The 20,445-nt window shown below is 41.6% G+C and overlaps 1 protein-coding gene across 4 annotated transcripts in view; it reads right to left on the minus strand.

The window, feature by feature from the left end:
* Positions 1–2,564, minus strand: part of LOC102221501 (integrin alpha-3-like) — a 40,198-nt gene extending 37,634 nt beyond the window's left edge. For all 4 annotated transcript variants that reach the window (XM_023341289.1, XM_023341290.1, XM_023341291.1 and 1 more), the window contains exon 1: positions 2,250–2,564. In XM_023341289.1, the coding sequence (XP_023197057.1) occupies positions 2,250–2,440 (191 nt within the window). In that variant the 5' untranslated portion in view covers positions 2,441–2,564. The remainder of the gene's footprint in view (positions 1–2,249) is intronic.
* Between the last annotated feature and the right edge of the window lie 17,881 nt (positions 2,565–20,445).

Raw genomic sequence — 20,445 nt, forward strand, 5'->3', positions numbered from 1 at the left:
GCTAACAGAACCAATGTTTTTGGTACACATTCGGTCTGGCACGCTGAGCCGTGAGCTCTGCACGGAAACTTCTGGCTGCTGACCACACAGAGGAAGCGGTCGACAAGTCTCTTCCTTGTATCAAAGCAGAACTGCAGCGCAGATAAGAGAAGGTTCTGGAGATGCTCTGTGATCAAGGACGGAGAGGCCGCTGTGATTGGTCGAGTGAAATCCAACACCAGACGACTGCGGAGTTTAAAAGAATTTCATTCATCTGGAGAAAGTTTTAGAGAGCTTGTTGTTACACACACTCACCGTCCATGATATTGTCGTCTATGCTATACACTGTATAGCATACAGTGTATACTATACTGCAATCATTGTTCATTTCAAAGTGTAAAAGTGAAAAGAAAAAAACCCCTTAAAACCGGCGAATATTTTCAAAACAATAGTAACATTTCACTGATTGGCAACTACTTCTAAATAGCTATTTTATTGGAAATGCTGGATAAGCAGCATGTGAATTAAATTGTTGTGACTTCAAGGCATCAGAGAGAATCCTGTTCATGTAAAGCCGAGCTGCTGACAGCCTCAGGAGACGCATTTTATTATGACAACTTGCTGAGCCCCGCCCCGTGTCAGCCAGAGCAAAACGTGTCTCGTCGTGTTTCTGACCTGCTTCGAGTGAAAGTCATTAGTTCTGCGACGTTCCACTGCAAAAGCGAAATCACACACTCATTTTGTTCCAGAGCATTTTGTAAATATAGATATGGACAGACAGGTTGCATGTCATTGTTTACATGTGAAAATGACGTGCACACGCATGAAGCCAGAGGGCAAAAGGACGATTATTTTCGGTGAAAAGAATCAACAGAATGAACCCTGGAGGCTTTTAGGTCAGCAAACAGAAAAATCTCGGAGGAACAACTCAAAACCACTTTTATTCTTATTTTTTTTTCTCGCTCTCTGTGTCGGCTACACTACACACAGACCTGTTGCCACGACAACTGATAAGTGATTGACACAGATAATCTACTTTGAACTCCTGCTCTACTGATGATACGCCAGAGAGTCGGTCTGCAGGTCGCCCTTTTCTTATTTTTTTTCCTGAACCGAAACGCAGCAATTCTGCAGCACATCTACATGCTGAGGTTGTCAAAGTCAAGCTAGCACAACCGACCTGCTTCCCCTTCTCTTGCTATTTTTTGTTAATTAAAACTTTTCCTGAGATTCTCTAGTTGACGTAATTTTGACAATTAGTACAACCGTACTTGTCCCTTTATTTTCTGTATTTCACGTGTACAGTTAAGGTTTAGCACGTTATATGGACAACTTGGCGGCTAATGATAGCCATCATCCACAAGCAGCTTTTTTGTGGGTGTCCATATGTTCTTAATGGGCGTTGTACATTACATATAATGGGATTAATAGGACGTGTTTGTTTATTTTATATAGAATCAAATTGGAATGTCCATAACTGACTTTGAATCTGTCTATATGATCAGGCTGAACTGACTATATTTCTGCATATTAATTAGATGGGATTTTTTTTTGATAATGTTATTTGAGACCACATTTATTCTGAATTATTGCCATATTAATAAACCAAACTAAACTGAGTTTAATTGACTTGCTGGCCATGGTAAAAGGACACGTACAGTAAACGTGCTAAATTAATGGCATCATGGGACAATATGAAATATATTTTTATAGGCTGTTAAAATATTAGCCATGAATTTTTTTCCCTTTTACTCAAACATATTAATCAATATTCAATCATTGTTAGATTACTAAATAATTTGTTACGTTTTTATGGTGAAGTTTTTTTTTCCTTCTTGCTTGTGTCTAAAATGGCATCATATTTCCTGCACAAAGTGTGTTAAAATCTGTATTAAGCCAAAGAGACAAAAATGGGCCCCCACGTTAAACTCTGCCCAGGGCCTCGTACACGCGTGGGCCGGCCCTGGTTCCACATGTCCTTCTTGACATTTTCCGACCTGGATGAAAGAAAATGAAATCGCCTTTCTCCATCTGCTCTTGTTTCGAGGAATGAAGTGAGTGTTCCCCAGAGAGCAGGCGGGAACAGCTGATCGCATCTTAACAGCGAACGCCGCGCAGTGGCTCAGGTTGTCCGCAGGTGAGTGTGCGCCAGCTCACCCAGGTAATGGTTGGCTTTCGGCCGAACGCCGGATCTCTGCTCACACTGACAACCCGAAGGTACAATCGGGTGAAACCGAAACATTTCCCAAACACATCCCGACAAAACTTACAGATATTTGTCGGAGCCCTTCGTCTGTCTGTGCAGAGCCACCGACAATCCAAAGAAGCTCCCGTCGGTTTTCCCCTGTTTAATCACAGGAAACTTCACATCTATGTTAAATCCGTCGCAGGTCGGCGTCCCGCGGTACGCGGCCAGAGCGGTCCAAAGTAATAACCGTGGAAACATGTTTAGGTTCCTCATCCACTCCGGGTTCAGTCGGTTTTAACCCCCAACTCCGCGATCAGGTCCACGATCAGCCGGGGTCCGACGTCAGACCAACAGGTAGGCTGAGCCGACGGCAGCCGAACTCATGAATCAGTGCTGAGATGTGTGTGTGTGTGTGTGTGTGTGTGTGCGTGTGGGTGTGTGCGTGTGTGTGTGTGTGTGTGAGAGAGAGAGAGGGGGGGGGGGCGTGTGTGTGTGTGTGTCGCCCTCCCTCTCTTGCTCTCCTTTTCCTCTCAGCCTGTCTGAAAGCAAGTGCACTCATTCACTGTTTCTCTCTCTTACCGCCTGAAATCTTTTCTTGAACACATCGAAACGCTGCAGTCAGTGAACAACGGAGCTCAGCTTTACGTCTGAACGGGCCTGTTAAAAAAAACTGCTACAACTTGGTAAAGATATTCGTACAGGTGAATATCTTTATTCATGGTAGCAAACTTTTTGGGGGGGAAACAACAAAATTCTAGCATTGGAAAGAATGCTGACACGGCATTGTGCTCAGTCATGGTCTGAGGTGCTGAAAACAAACGATCCTAAAACCTCATTTGAATGTTTAGCAGCGGGTCTGAACATTTGCAGTTGATGTTAAGAGACATTCAGCTGCGTTTAAAGGAGATTCTGTATTTCACCGCTCACTAAAAGGCTCAGCCCGGTTATAAAAAACTACAGTAGTTGCGCAAATTGGTATTACAAAAATAAATGGAAACATGTTAATTTCACAAAAACACAATTTCTTCGATAATGACAAGTCATGGCGCCTGGAAGAGATTTTTCTTTTCTTTCTGGCTGATAAATGATGAGCGTTTAACGCCATGGCTGAATTGTGAATATATCTCATTTAACTGTTTACACGATTTTTAGTGACTCATCGCGTGAACAAGCTTATTCACGTGTGATTTTAATCTCATTTCTTTATTGAATGGAAGGACCGCAATGATAGCCAACAAATGATTGCAAAACACTTTTTTTTCTAACATTAGTGGAATATAGACAAAGATTTGCACACATTTGTAATGGAAACGCAGCTGGCTGCACAGATTTAGTTCTGTCACAGTGAAAAGGTAGACTAAATAAAGCCTGTCTAAAAATGACGTCTGTATCTCTGTTTGGACATTTCTTAGCTTTATAAGAACATATTTATTATTATTATTATTATTATTATTATTATTATTATTATTAGTTTTACATTAGGAGAAACAAACCAAAGTTATACAATTCTGATTTTTTTTTTAATAATCAAGTGTTTTAGGGACGCTCGCAATATTTGGAGTCATAAGTTCTAAGAAAGCTTTTCTAGCTCTATGCTAACACACTGGCCCCTCCTCACATGAGCTTCCTGTGACAGGCACCCTCTGCCCTGCTTTGATGCCTATTGCTGAATTTTGTGGCTTCCAATAGGCAGTTCATTAAACCCTTAATCCCCTTCCAGAGTTCCCTGAGCAAGCCAAGAGTTTTTCAGTTTTAGATCCCCTCACCCTGCCCCCATTCTGCTGTTGGGAACCTTTTATCAGGTTTGGATCTTCGCTTCACCTCTGCACTTCTTTCTACAAGGCAGCTTGTGATCTTTCATCTCGTCCGATTCACTTCGTGGGTCTTGGCTAAACTCCGGACCGCTGACCGGCCTTTAATTGATCAGATGGGCTGAAGCAATCAGGCCTTCATCTCAGGTGAACGATGCCTGGAGGGAATCGGAGTTCAGTGAACACATTCCACAGGCTTTTACTGTTTTCCACAGTTCCTTCAGTAGATTTGGAAATTTTGAATATTATTTAGGACAATGAAAACATACAATTTTGTAATAACTATTCTTTTAATATAACGCTAATGTCTAATGTCTTGACTGAGAACACAATGGAAACACTTCAAACATTGAGCAGTTTATGTCAACTCCTTTGTTTGACCGTTTAACTAAACGTCATGTTTGCGTCATTTATTTACAGAAAAGCTGCCAACTATTTACACCAGTAATGAAGTGGAATGGTGTGGAAAACGAGACGCTTTCTTGAATAACTCGGTGCGTTTATTTAATTAACGTAGCACAGCAAGTACGAGCTAACCGAACGAGCACAATGCCGTCATACTTTCAGCGTCATCATCTCTTACTCTTCCTACCGTTTCTCATTTTCTTCTTGACAGCGGCTCCACCTAAAGGCGTGGAGTGGTATAACACAACACAACAGGAAGTGTGTCACCACTGATCTTCCTCTGTGAAACGCGCCTTTAGAAGTGAACATGTAAATGTTTCTGAGTAAAAAAGAATCGATACAAAGGTCAGTATGAAAATTATTTTACAACATTTTTACATTTTGTTAAACTGACCCTTTTTTTCTTCCTTACACCAAGTAACAGCTTTGAGCAGAAGTACTTCACATGTTCTGTTGGCAGTCAGCACATGTGTCACACAGGAAGATCATTGGTGGTAACTTATTTGAACTTCCTGTTTAAATAAGTCAGGTTGATTTGTGTAGCACATTTCAACAACATGGCAATTCAAAGTCATGCAGAAAAAGACATTATGTTGCAATGGCAAAGTAAAGATGCATTGTGTTACTCTAACAGAATGAATGTGAAGTATTTTGTGGATGAATTTAAAAAAGAAGAAAGAAAGATATCCTAGCTGTTACTAAACAAAGGCAACTTTAAACAAATGGGGGTTTGGACCCTGATTTAAAGTTTTCTAGAAATCTGTGGTTTTTATGTGGAGACAAAAAACAAACTACTAATGCAAATGTGTCAATGATTAAAGGCTGGTAAGATGGTGTTAGTGTCTTTTTGATAAGGAAATTGCTTGAAGAAGGTTTGGATCCCTTTTCAAGACCAACTAATCTGGATTTATACAAAGTGAGAATGCCAAGGTTGTTATAGGAACGTTCACTCTGCTTAAAATTCATGTTGAAAACAATCCTCCATATCTTCTTACAACCAGGAGTTGAAATATCTGGGCTCCAGTTTGGGGAAATTTATTAAGTATTCCTCCTAAAGTTGGGAAGTCTGTTATTTCTTTCCTAGCCAAACCTCAAAACCCAACATGGCTGCCTCAATATATGAAAACAAAAAGTTTATTTGCTTTCCCGACAACTTCAGTGTGAGATGCAAAATCCAAATTCTGCAATGAAAAGTGCTGCCGAATGCACGAAATGACACGTGCTGATTACAGTTCCTATGGTTACGGGGGAGACAGATACAGGTTTCGGACCTGCATCTGGATCACAGTCACACTGGCTCAGATGTCACTTCCCAGATCCAATATCCAGATTCCTGGGTCACAATGTGGCATAAAATGTGCGATAAAACAAGACGGCAAAAGGTAACGTTTCTTTTTGTCCATTTTGTGTTTCCATTTGTGACCTTACCTTGCGTGAAAAACACATCTGATCCCGAATGTGGGTGGACGACATGCCAGTGTATACAGTGTCAACATCCTGTTGCAGCCTTCCATCTGACCCGGCAACTGACACTAAGCAGATCTGTGCTGCCATTCAACCAAAGGGCCTGATTCCCAGGAGGAATTTCAGATTAAACAACAAGTCTGAACACCTCACTACTCCCAACTTCACTTCATTTCACATTCTGATAAAGGTTTACATTCTGAAAGTACCAAATCCTAACCTCTCACTCACCTTTGATTTAAAAAAAGAGAGATCAATTTGTTTAGCAAAAACTGCTTTACTTTTGCATAAAAGTTTGGGGTTTTTTTCTTTTTGGAAGTGGCAGCACATGATTGGCCCCTCCCCAACCTGCTGCTGCTCTGCCAGTCAACTGACCGATGCAAGCCAGATGCAAGTGTTTTCATTTATCCAATAATGAGGGAAATAGATGCATAAATAAAAGGTACAGTAGAGGGGATAAAGGAAAAATATATATATATATATTTTTTTTTTAAATCCCGCCTTTAAGTTTTCCCCAGAGCCCACTGTAAACCAACACCCCACTCTGCAGCTCCAGAATCCCCCCTGCTCTAAAACTCTTCACCCACTCAGCACACATGGAATGTACTTTGCAATTTATCTCACAGTTTCCTGTTGTTTCCTCACCAACGTGACCACAAGCCCCTCCCCCACTGTCATAATTCTGCCCCCCCACGGCACCCCTTTTATCCCCCAAAAACTAAATACACCAGTTCCCTCACTTCTTGTAACAATTTAGCTTGTCTTTCTGTCTCATGAAGCAATTTAATTAAAACAGTTTGCTGCAGCGTATAGAAGGAATGCGTCGTTGCTGCAGCTGTGGTTTGTCGTATAAGCCGAACGGCTCCACGGAGTCCTCTGAGGGCATCCTTTGAATCAGTGGAGGGGGCTGGGGGGGGAGGGGCTGTCAGGGTGGTGACTGGAGGCTTTGTGGAGCTCTTGATCAGAATGGTGATAACAATGAAAAAAAGTTCTCCAGAATGGTGCTGAAAAACAAAAATTATAGGGGCATCATGTGAAATCGACATTTTTGTGCTTCAGATCACGTTCTAAAGTTATTCCCTCATCAAATACATACATGGAGTGTTGCCTCGATTCTTTCCTGTATGTTTGAGAAATCCTTTGATCGCCGGCGGCGACCATTTAGCTGTGCAAAACGCCAGGGTGGACTTAGCCCCGCCTCCCTCCAGGACTCCAACACTCGGCTCCTTCAGACTAGCCAGCAGTAATTAGCAAACACCTGGTGGAACTGCTGAGCTCAATAAAGGAGCTGCTTCTCAGTGAAACGCTGGTAAAAACGTAGTTAAGGGGTTAATAGAGGAGCCATGTTGTGAAGGCGGCGTTTCAGAAAGAGCAGGAGTTTTTAATAAGACAGAGGCCCAATTTCAAGGTGTTAAATTCCAAAGTCAAATTTCTTTTATGTCAAATTTGATATATATGGCATTTTTATAGCAATGGAAGTCAGCAAAGCTCTTTGATTGTGCAATAAAACGGCTCTATGTGCCTGGATAACACATAATACTGCCTCTTACGGGGATGTAAATGTGAACTAGTTGCTGGATATTTTGGAGTCAGCATGGAAACAGAATAATACGATGGGCCACAGTGTGGCCTTGTGAATGTGGAGCAGACTGGGGCAACCAAATAAAAAGGAAACAACTGCCTGAAAATAAGGGGGGCAGCCTCACATTGATGAATATTAATCCCCATAAACGACCGTGGTGGATGTGACATACAAGACGAGGACATTGGTAGGATATGAAGCACAGCACGCTCTCACAGCCAGGCCTGGCAGCCGGTTGCCATGGATCGTGGAGTTGCTATGAAGCCAGCATGTTCTGACGGCTTGTTGTGTCTGAGCGGAGAGGACGGACTGGCCTGTTTAGACTCCAGCCAGGTGTCATGCTGGGCTGAAGTAACTCCTCAGAAAGGAATAAAAGCTGATCTTCTGTGTTCTGTCAGCTAAACAGAGAGTTTTACACAGATTCCTTCTGAGGAGTTCAGTGTTTACAGAACGCCTAGCTGAGCTTTTCTGTCCACCATGGACACAAAAGGCAATAAACTGAGAACTCCCTGCTTGTAAATAAACTTTTTGTTGAAAAATGAACTCGTCCTTTTACAAGAGTGCGCCAGTATTATCGCTCCTATAAATGTCTGCAGCAGCCATCTATCAACCAGGCTCAGCAACCAAATTTAATTCAGCTAAGTTCTATTTGTTTTATTTATACAGGACATATTCACGTCAAATCTCTTCTGAGGACACTTTACCAGACAAACAGCAGCAATTAATGTCGAATGAAGCGTCTTGTTTAAATTTATGTTTATTAAATTGGGTCCAGTAGAATCCAGTCATGGAGTACAGCAGCGTTCAGATCCAGTTACAGTCAAATTCAAACCTAATTACAATACAGCCCAATCAAGAGTGAGCTGACAGTTTATTTCCAGTAGATAAAAGGTTAGCTGTCCTGAGAACCTCAGTGATTGCATCGAGGCGTCCATTTTTCAAAAGGTCTTCGTCCTCAGCCAGCTTCAACTAGAAAAGAAAAGAGACTTGGCTACACACACACACACACACACTTACACACATACACACACACACACACACACACACTGAGCCAGTGATGATTTCTAGAGTTAATGGTGGCAAGTCAGTGGACCCTGACCTACTTGCACATTCACCTACTCCCTGAATTTTTCCTGAAAAATCTAAATCACAGAAAATCTGAATAGTGGTGGATTTTTTTCGTAGAGCCTATCTAAAATATTCAAAAATGCATCTTGAGAAGTTGAAATACTGAGGCACAATGCTACTCAACATGCTATTGGCTGGCGTTTGCGAAGCAGTCAATCAAGGAGTGCCACTCTGCAAAAACAGGTGCTTTACTGTTTTTCTGAGCTTCAGCCTTACAAGGTAGCTCAGCTCCTCCAGACTAGCGGCAGCAGCATTTGGCAAACACCTGGAGGAACTGTGAGTCTGATAACTACTTCTCAGTCCAGCGCGCCTAACAGTTGTAAATGGTATGATGGAGTAGCTTTGTAATAAAGTGCTGAAGGTGGAAAGAGCAAGAGTTTCTTAAAGAGGCAAAGACCCAATTTCAAGATGTCAAACTGTGAACACAGATTTCTTTGAAGTTGTGTTTGATATGTCGTATTTTTATTACTGGAGGTAACGCACTTGATTATGCTATGAAATGGCACTATATGCCTGGAAAATACATAACACTCTGCATTTGCACAAAGTACAGCACATATTCTAAACCATGTAAGTTGAGTAATTGTTTTTAATGCTTATTCTGTCCTTTAGAAGTGGGAGTGTGAAGGCAAAGTGTGTACATCAACATCAGCATGCCTGTGTTTTCTACATGTCCAACATTCTCATGTCTTTGGTTACGTCCAGGTCTCCACTCAGTGCTCCAGCAGAGGAATGCATATCCTGGGGGAGCTAGGTGGGGCCGAGGACACACTCCCCATTGTCATGTTGCACCTGTTTTTCTTAGCTTAGCTTTCCAATAAAGTCAGGGTAGCCAACAGGAAATGTCGAGGAAACAGAAAAGCTGCTATGCAATGTCATACAGTCAAGACTACACCGAAGTATTTTCTGTTTTCTGGAATATGATGTATCATCAAAGACTCATCCTGGAATTAAAACTCGATGTCAGAGGAAAGGAGAATCTCTAAAGATGTGCAAACTCTGCATGTTTTTGATTAAAGCTGAGTAAAAAAGTACAGATAACAGTTTTAACAACGTGCACAGACAGGAGCTTGCCAACCTTACATTTACTGCTAAGGAGAACAAATGAAGAATATAAAGTTTCTCGGCTTTAGAATTGCTACAGGTTCATTTAGTTCCTTCCAGACATTTCGAGGCAGTGGTGGTTCTTATATTAATGGTACCCTGGCTCTCTGGGTTGTTCCGTGATGGACTGGCGGCCTCTCCAGGGTGTACTCCACCTCTCGCCCAATGTCTAATTGAGCCAGGTACAACCCCTCCCCCCGGCCACTCTGAGGTGTGCAGTGGCTGCCCTGATGGAGTAGAGGCCAGGTTAGGTATCCCTGTTCATCAAACTTGCTAGCATCCATTTAGATTGTTAGAAATGAGGGAATTTGTCACAGGACATGTAGGCAATTGCTCAATGATGCACTGCAGCCAACAACTCACAGAATACACCGGAGTATGTGGGAGCCTTAAGTCATATTGACACCTGTAAATGGTGCTGCTATCTTGCCAGGTCCCTCTTAAAAAGAAGTTGTAGATCTTAATTACTTTTTTGGTTGTTGTTAAATAAAGGTTATTAAAGTGCCATCTCCCTGAACTGGACTGAACCTCAGTGTAGAAGACCACACCAGGTTGCAATCCTGTCAGCAAGGACTGTTCAACCAAACATTAAATATTAGACCCTTCTTGCTTTGTACCAATTGGTCGGGCAGTATGGGGGATATTCTCTCAGCACACTTCAGGCTCTTTTTACCAACTGACCACTTAAACAATAGCTTACCTGAGATTCACTCTTGATCATGTCCAGATCAAGAGTGACACAGTGTACCCTTTGTCTGATGGCTACTTCTAGCATGTCATAAAGTTCAGATAAGCTAACTAGTTTGTTGACTTTCCTGTTTTCCATTTGCTGGTTGGAGCGGGAGTTGGAACCACCAACCCACTGGTGACCCATACCTCCTGAGCCACCATCGCCTCTATCACAGACATGTATCAAAAACTCAGAAGAATGTTTCCAATGTCTTATTGAATCAATGTCACAAAGAATTAAGGCAGTTCTTAAAGAGATATTACATTGTATTCAATTGTATTAAGTTGTATTTTTGATTTTTTAACAAATTAACAGTTTGTGTGTCTTTCAAGGTTCAGGTTTAAAAGTTGACTTGTGTCCTATCAGTCCTGAACGGGTTGAAACGCCTGCTGTACAGTTGCATCACCTCAGAAATGTTTAATCATTAAAAAGAGGGAGTCATTCCTTTTTCTGCATTCCTCCTTCTGGTGGAAAAAACAATGGTGTGTGGAGGAGTGGTGCTGGACTTGGTCTGCCAGCTGGGTTGGTGCACTGATAACTGTAGGATCTGATAGGGCTTTTCCTGGGAACTAACCAGCACAAAACTACCAAATTATTTACATGCATGAATAATGGATGGATCAGGTGAAGTTTAATTTTAGCGACCATATTAGGTTTTCCTGAGCAGGATTGCTTCCAAAAGGTCAGGAGGACATTAGACGTCGTTCCTTCCCTCCTTTGGGACACATTAACTTGATCTTTAGCAACCTTGTGAAGGCCACACCGTCACTCGCCTGCTATGTTTACTAAAGGAGCAACCATCTGTGTGTGGCCGACTCATTAAACGGTCTCCTCTTTCACCGTTTTCTGCTGCTTTCAAGGGCACACTACTGAAAAAATGACCATATTTAGTCTACATTAACGCCGTTATCACTGTAGATAAATCCCAAAATACTGTCTAGCAATTGTCCTTGAAAGTGGGATAAGTACGCTGACATTTCTATAATCTGATTGTTACCAGTCTCGCCACTCCTCACCCAGTGTAATAGGTAGATATATGGGGCAGCAAACCTGATGCATGGCGCTGGCTTTGAGCTTAATGTAATTCTGTGGACAGACGGTGGAGTGATGACCCAATCTGAAGGCTAAGCACTGTAAATCTGATCCGTAAAACCAAAGCTACCTTGTTGCCTCGTCGCTTGCTCTCTCTTTCTCTGGGAGCGAGGCGCTATGATTTACAGAGCCGCTCGTAAAGCCTCCTTCCTGTCTGCGCGGCATCAAGGCGGAATGGTTTCCTGAAGCTGGGACTTCTCTGGTTATTCCTGAGACCGAATGTAAACCCTCAAGATTTTTTTCTCCCCTTTGTCTTCTAATCGCCTGTTTGGTGTGGATGTTCTGTTTAACCACACGGTGCCGTTGGGTTTATGACTTCCATATCTTCTGTTTTGACCACAGCACAACTGACAGATGTTTCTCATGTGTGCTCAGGTGGCTGCATTTAGCAGATCATAAGTACTTGAACTGAAATTACACAGGAAGATCATTTTCACATCAGCATAAATGTCATATTCATTTTTGGGCTTTTAGTGATACAACTGATCTGTTCTTTTTATAAGGTGGAATAATAATACTTCCTCTTTTCCCAGGGTAACAATTGTACATACACCCTCAAACAGAATCATTAAGCTTTACTAATATTTAGATAAACCCAAATACTTCTTACAGGCATCATTGGCATAATTCCTGCGTTTAATATACTTGGTAAGTCTAATTTGTTGTTTTTTGGAGGGATGGATTGAACCTTTAAGCATTGTCAGTAGATTTTTAATATGGTTGAGTAATGCTAGCCTGCTTTATTCATCCTCAAACCAGCTTTAGTGTTTGTCCAATGTCATTTTCCAGTTCAAACACTCAGTACTATCAAAATTTCAAGTGTGGGTATTAACTGTTTATCTGGGCAGCCTGACAGAGCTGGTGATGAAATTGTGTAACGCCACCGTTCCAAATGTATGTCCAGGTGTTTTCACACCATTTTCAGAGGAGATAAAGCTACTTGGCCAAAGTGACAAGGAGAATGCTATAGTGGAGAATTATCCTTTCTCCAGCTAGGTCCTTAATGTACGAGGTTGAAGAAGAGTCAGTGAGTTGAATTTATGAATTCCCTTTATTAATACCAAAGTCCAGCTGGTCCATAATTCATTCCATCATTATGGGCTAGCAAAGCAAAATGCCACCTAACAGTTTGCAGTTTTTTTTTTTTGCTGGCCTCGATCTAAGCTACGTCCTATAGACGGCGTGCCCTAGTGTGTCATCTCCATTAACCTTAATTTTGTGTGTGTGTGCCTGTATATATGAGCATGCAAATAGCTAAAAGAGGTAGAAGAAAACACAGAATTACTTACATTAAGAAGAATCAAAGTAAGGCTTTTAAAGCAAAAAACACAGCAATGATTGAGAAGTGTTAGAATGCTGTTTCTTTTATCATTCAACACACATTTGAAGTGTTTTCCAGCCAAGTAATGAAGACCTTCATTACAAGAAGCATGGTGGTTCATTCCCAACTACACAAAGTGGATGAAATATTGAAGAAAAACAACTAATGCTAAGTTCTTCAATGGGTGGTGTCATGCAAAATTTGACTTTTTTGAGATTTACATCAGATTATAATATTCCCTCATCAAAAAAATATTTGGAGTGTTGCCTTGATTCTTTCATGCATGTTTGAGAAATCATTGGATCTCAGGTGGAAGCCACTCTGGGGTGCCTGAACACTTGCTCTCACAAAGCTCCGCCTGTTTCCACACAGCTCCTCCTCGCAGCTGCAGTCTCCGGCTCGGTGTAGCGCTCCCCCGCTACTCCAACACTGTTCTGTCTAAATTGCTCTTACTGGATGAACTGTGTGAATGGTTGTTTACCCTGTGTGTCTGCACACAGGAGACGTTTTGACCTGTCCGGTTTGCACCCCGCCTTTCAGCCCCCTATAAACTATCCAGAGTTAGGCCAGACTACTTTTAAGGACTGAAAAAAGCGAGGCGATGAGGTGCAACTTGCTGAGGGACATTTAGCGAATACTAACACAGCCACTTCTCTTCTTTGTTGAGTATTCAGTTGAAAGCGTGTGAACACCTCTCTGCTGTACTCAGCCCTTTGTTTCCTACGAGTTTTGTGGAGATGTACTCTGTAGATCTGCACATTTTCCACTCAGCTGAGTGCTCCCCTCAGATTGTTAAACGTCCATTCATTAGAGGGGGACACAGCGAGGGACTTAGCGTCAAGGCAAACACAGAGAGGCCTGAGTTGGGGGGTGATAGGGGTGGCTCATTACTGACAATGGGTGCATGCTTGTGTAGTGTGTGGAAACTGCAGCAAAGTGTGGAATCGGATGTAATCACAACTGAGACACGGTTTTATATGGAAATTTTACATTCTGCGTCCAAAACTGACTGCATCGGGTGAAAGCAGTAAGCTACAGCAGAGCAACACTGTCCAGAAAACAAATTAAACATGCAATGTTTGACTTAGAGAAGAATCTGAGTCTTCTGTGTCAGCTAGTGGAAAAGAAATGACTTGGCAAACGATGGGAACTCCCAACATCTTCCGTGCTCAGACATGCCTGGAAGAGATGAAGCTGTCTCTGCTGTGTTAACAAGCCCACCAAATAAGCAGGTAGGTGTCTTACACAAGACTCTTCTGTGATTTTCCTCAACACAAAAGATTTCCAATAAGGGACAAACATAAACTTCTGCCTTTCGATGTTTGAGGAGGTGGAAAGCAGTTGAGTTAAGCCTCGTATTGTTCTGGGTTCCACGTAGACTTGTGCAATGTTTGAACAAGCTCGCACACTGGAGTTTTAAAAGAGGGCCTAACTTGACTAATGAATAGAACCACTGGGAACTCTTTAGTTTTATCCCTGTATTCTTACAAATCATATGCAGACACACTGGAATGAGTGTAGGCCACAGTATTTTGTAAATATTTTTTTTTTAATTACACAGCAATGCAAACATGCACAAAGCTGGACAGATGAACCAAGCGCTTGCAGCTGTAATTGATGCAAAAGGTAGTTCTATGAAGAATAGACTCAGGGAGTAGGGGAGCAATTTTAAGATTTTTACTAGCAAAAACATGCATTATTTTCTTTCCATTTCATAAATATGTATTACTTTCAGTTATGTGATCTTCCACATAAAATCCTAATAAAATTCACTGCCGAAGGGTTTGAGTTGTTTTGGAAGACAATGTAAAAGCATCTCTCCTGACACTCACAATGGGTCGCTGTGGCCTTGAACATGAAGCAACAAGGACGTCGTAGGAAGAACGTTTTCTTTGCAGAGATGAAATCTGGTGTCCTCCTGCCTTCAGAAGGAGATAATCAGCAGATTGGAGGGAGTTTCATCTAGTCCTCGACGTCTCCGCCTGAGCCAAAACAAACATCAGGGTGGAGCTTCCTGCCTAAAATCCTGGGAGAGCCAACCCAATGAATCGAGGAGACCACAGTCGTAGCCAAGGCCACAAATGCGCTTCTAAGTGATAAGCACCAAAGACTCGGTGACAAAAAGGGTGAAGGTTGTACAGTTAGACATGGCGGACTTTGTTTCTCTGGAGACTGGTGCAAATGCTACAAATGTAATGGATTTCAGTGGGAAGGAGAACGTTGCTGCTGGAGAAGGTTTTAGGATACCAACGTATACAAGCAGTGTCTTGTGGATTACCTTGGCCTCAGCCCGGGTTAGAGAGTGGCAGCAGTGAATAGAAAAGTTGGAGTGGAAGGTGAACAAAGAGGCAGTAATCAAAGAAGTCTCTCCTGTTTCTTTTGATCACTGCTTGAACAGCTGTTTCTGCAGGCCGCTCTTACTCATCCACTCTTGGCAGAGCAGAGCCAGATAATAGATGCATTCTTGTGAGCGAGATGAGGGTTGCCAGGATGGGGACACTTATAGGGATTCCTCTGTGCAGCCTCTGGTTTTAGTGCCAGCTGAGAGGGAGAGATCTGACAGCCCAAATACAACATGAAGCCTGCCCAACACCAAACATCCCAGGTCAAATCACTGTGTTTATAGATGTGTGACAAGTGATACACATTGTAATCCTCAATTCACAATGTTTTCGGTTGTCCTTTATGATATTCTGACCAGAATCAGATCTCAAAAGACTTGACTTTTCGAACAGAACAATATTTGTAAATCATAAAGTTGCACTAGGATTTCTGTTTTACATTACTGCTACATAATGACACTTGATTAACCAATCACTAATCACTGGTGATGTCATGTTTGACAGATTCTAGACATTTCAAAATAAATAAACCAATAACTTAGACGCTTCATGGAAACTTGTTTTTAGAAATGTATAAGTTTTTTGCTATCTTGCAAAAATGACAGTGACAATTTCAATAAAATATTATTATCAACACTTCCTAAAATCCCACCAAATGTTGTCAAAAGCAGCCCAAACTTTAGTAACCTGCCCAGAGCTTTTTTTTTTTTTTTTTTTTCCAGTCAAACATGTTCAAAAGCATCCCAGTTGGGGGGAAACCTGCCTAATCTGGCAACACTGACAAAGAGGTGGTAGTGGACTGAGAAAGAAAGACTCGATATCGGGTGATGTTGCAGGTACATTAAGTTCTTGAAAAGATAAAAAAATTGTATTGTCATAGCAGATGTTGCCATGTCTGAAAACATGTTTTATGTGGATGAAAATGTAAAGAAATACAGCACAAGTCCTGTAAAGTATATACAGTAAATTAACTTAATTTATATAAAGTTTTCTAGTCATAACTGTCACTCAAAGCGCTTTGCACTAGAGCCACATTCAACCAAAAGGCTCACTCGCCGAGATGCGGATTGGTCGGCAGCTTGAGTTAAATGCTTTTCCCAGGGGCAAAATGGCTACTCTTCCCACTCAACCACAGTAATGCGTCGTCATGGAGACACCTATGCAACTCACATGCTATGTGCATTTTGTGCGCTTACACATCAGATCAACGTTTGTTACTTCTTGATGTTACGGTTGTAAAAGCCTTGAAGAAGGGAAATATTTCAGTAAAAGAGTGACGGACACGTTCCCTCTGCTCCTGCCTGTCCGAGCTGAGTTAGCTTACATACATACACAACAACAATCCCAAACTTGAAACTAAAGCATGGTAGCTAACAAAGAAGTGTGTATAGATATAGTTGGTAACATACTCACTAGCTTCCCAATAATTAATAAATCAACTTACAACTGTACATGTGTGCTTACATATAGCGTCATACCTGAAGAAGGGGAATATTTCAATAAATGAGTCACGGACACGTTACTTCTGCTCCAGTATATTAACCGAGGAGGAAGTTCCGGTGCTCTTTACTATCGCCAGCTCTAGTGGATTGTTGACTCTAGCTTGAAATACCTAATGATGCATGTCTTGTAAATATGTTGAAATGTTGCACATTGTCCTCAGGCGTATGGTCAGTGACAGTGTACAAATGGAGCCATTCGCGAAGAAAAACAGTGAGCAACGGGAAGCTCACTGTTAGCTAAACGTGACGGCAGAGAGACAAGTGTCATTAGTGCTTCGCTGAAGGGCAGCAGACAGCCAATAGCATGGAGCCTCTCTGACTTCAGCTCACCAGGGGAGCAGTGTGGGTGGAAGACATCCTGCGGAGGAGCCTTTAGCTTTGGAAGGTGTTTTGGTTATGTTTGCATGTGTGAGTGTGGAGTGGGGAAAGGGAATGAACCCTGACATCTTGACACACATGTTCTGCATTACCTTTCTGACTCCTTTGGCAGCTGTTTACCCCTAGGAGCATGTTATTCTAGCTATACCTGGGGTTCTTCCTCTGCTCTCACACACACGACACTTCAGCTGAGCTCAGCTCAGCGTCCCTGATGTGAAGCAGTCAGGGAACAAGCGGGGCCTCCGTTCCGTAGATGGGCTAACTTACAACGCCACTGGGAACCTGGAAGGATCATTTGTTCCTGCTAGACCTCAGGTCAAGCAATAGGAATGGCAGTTTTTTCACTCTATACTGAATGTGAAGTTATTATCTGACTCATGTTTTTTTTCCAGAACATCTATCTAGACAGCCAAAACTGCTCAGAGAAAATGAGTTTCTTCCCTAAATCAGAAGCATCAGGTGATTTCCTGTGCTTTGCACACAGGTTCTCATTACGCAGATATCCTCGACTTATTCCTATTTTCTCCCATTTGATCTCAGTCCAGGGCATAACGAGGGAGAAGCAGAAATAAAGAGATACTTAACAGTTAAAAGACCTGCTTGTCTCCCACTCACGAGTGTGCTGTGACTCCCTGAGTGGGGCGTTCACGAGGATCAGCGCAAACTGACCACTGGAACTCCTTCATCTGCAGGAGCGCCGTGCGACTCCCTTGAAATTCTTCAAAGGAAGATGGAATTGCGTTGATGGCTGTGCGTGGGCGTAGGAAGCAATGAGCGGCGTTTGTTACCGTCCCCCTCGTAATTACAGTCCCCTGGCCTCCACGGTGTAGGCGTGTGCTAGTGGGCTTATGTGGATGCTACTGACGAGGGCCCATTTGTGCTCGTGACGTGTGTAGGGGTCTTAAATACACAGACCACTGTTGCTACAATACGTCTTTAGAGCGTAAGTGGAACCATTTGTATGCACATAAATATGTGGTTGTTGACTGGTGTTTTTACACAAAACACGAGCAAAACCTGAGGTTTTCTAAACCCGTGAAGCTCTTTGCATTTTGTCACAATACAACTACGAACTTGTGTTTTAATCCTGCTTTTATGTGACAGGCCAGCACAAAACAGGGCATAGTCTAATTGGGAAGTGGGTGAAACTTGTTTTACAATCAAAATTCAGAAAAGTATGTAACTAAATATTAGATACTTAGTAATATGTGATGTCATTACTGCTGGTGGCTAAGTTGACTGAACATTAATTTCCCCCTAAAAGCAGAAAAGTGCAATAAACACATTGTAAAAGTACAGTAATAATATGTTGTTAGCTTTTGTACTATAAAACAGAGGAGCACAAATAAAACCAGCACAGCTGCAACTGACTATTAGCCTTTTGACCATGTTAACCTGGTGTTATTCTAGTGTTAGCATTACCTACTAGCTAGCTGGCTGCTGCCAAGGCAACAGAAAGCAACCTTGTGGAAGTACAAATAAAATGTTTGTCTGGTGCTGAGAAGGATGAAAAGACGTATACAGAGAAAGAAAACTTCACCGCTTCACTCCTGTTTTTAGACTAGTGTTTGCAGTGTAGCGCAGCAAGCTACTACAGGAAGGCAGAACGTTAGCCTAGAAATATAATTTCAGCTTTAAAAGTTGTGGGATTACTTGTGTTCCATTTAGGAATATTCTGTGTTGCTAATCAATTGTTGCAGTAGGGATACTCAGTAAAGTGTGTCAGATGGATAGAAAAACTGAAGAGACGTATCCCTCTGGAACATCTAATGTAACATTGGCTTTAGTACCAAGAAATAAGAGAACTAGAACTAAAAGCTGAAGCAGATTCTTAACCTACTGTTACTGTTTATGTACATTCTAGTGCTAGCATTTCAGCCTAGCTAGCTACAACAGGAAGTTTGAAAAGTTGCTTTTAAAACATGTTGAAGTTTTACTAATTGTTATTTATGACAGATTTCTATATTTTTTTTTATGTGGCAAAAATGTTTAATAAAGCCATCATTTGGGGGTTTCTCTATCTGCTAGCATTGCAACCTAGCTAGCTGCTATAAAATGAAGCTATAAAAGTACATTTTAAAAACACCCCTGAGTTTTAAAAGTTATTTCTGATCCATTTGGAGATTTGTTTTATGGCAAACATTTTGATAAAACCGACTGCTAAGCAGTTTCTGTACATGTACACCCAAGTGTTAGCACTGTAGTCCTGCTAGATGCAACAAGAGGTTAGAAAAGTAATAGTTTTAAACTCCTTCAATCTTTACTGCTTGTTTTTTAATCAAACCGCAAGGTGTGTTCAGATGTTTGTGACTTTATTGTTAAAATGTTTTATTGATGTTGGTGATGTTGTCAATATTTGACTGCAAAACGATGCAGCCCTATTATTGGAAAAATAACTAGTTTCGGTTTCGTCAATTGACATTTTAGGGTTTTTTTCTTTTACTAGGGTTCTAACAGGGTGAGTCACGTATCTTTAAAATCACAAGTTAATTGCCAAACATGAATGTTTTTTCATCCAAAAAAAAGAAAACAAGATTTGTAAAGAAAGCTCTCTTCGTCTTAATGAAGCTACTCTGAGCAAGCCGTTGTTACAGAGTGCCACAGATTTTTTGTTTATGTCATTGATTAGGGTCATTGTGGGTTTTTGGCCCAAATGGGCTCCCTTAATCACACTGATGACTCTGAGGAAGGTTTGATGAGTTTAAAACCTGGGGGGAAAATTGCTCTCATGGAGAGAAAAGAGCATAATTTATTATGTACAGAAGAAAGGGGGAAAAACTTGACGGTGAAACTCGGTCGGTAATTGCGGGTTGTTTTCAGGACAAAGCTCTGAGCTTTTTTTTGTCCGGTGTTGGAACAAAGCCAACTGTTCCACTTTTACACACTGCATTAGAAAAGCACAAAACGTGTCCCTGAATGATCTCATGTTTCTGCGTAGCAGAGAGGACTGAAGGGTGGACTTAAACTTATTAGCTTTTTGCGTATGTGGACCGATACATATCTGCAAATATATGTTGAGGATTAAGTCCGTAAATTTTCCAATTGGATACAGAAGGAAACATGTACCTTGACGCTCTCACTTAGTCCTGAAGTTACGTAGCAACATTTGATCAGTTTAACTTTTACAACTGATTAAACAAGTCCGGAGGATGTGTGGTCCATTCCTGGACCAACATAAAGACTTATGGACGTCCAGTGTCCGGAGAGGCGGATCTGATCTGACCATCTTCACGGCTCTTCTGACCGATTTCTCTGTAAAACAAACTCATATAATCATGTCAAGGTTGTAACATTCAGTTTTTAAAAAGAAGCAATAACAAAATTGTAAAAATAAATAAATAAACGAGGTCTTCTTCTGCTGTGTTGTTATTTTAAACGCCAAGAGAATCGGTCTTTCTCCAACTTTTGTCACTTAAACC

The sequence above is a fragment of the Xiphophorus maculatus genome, chromosome 10 (assembly GCF_002775205.1).
Source record: "Xiphophorus maculatus strain JP 163 A chromosome 10, X_maculatus-5.0-male, whole genome shotgun sequence".
In the NCBI taxonomy this organism is placed as follows: Eukaryota; Metazoa; Chordata; class Actinopteri; order Cyprinodontiformes; family Poeciliidae; genus Xiphophorus; species Xiphophorus maculatus.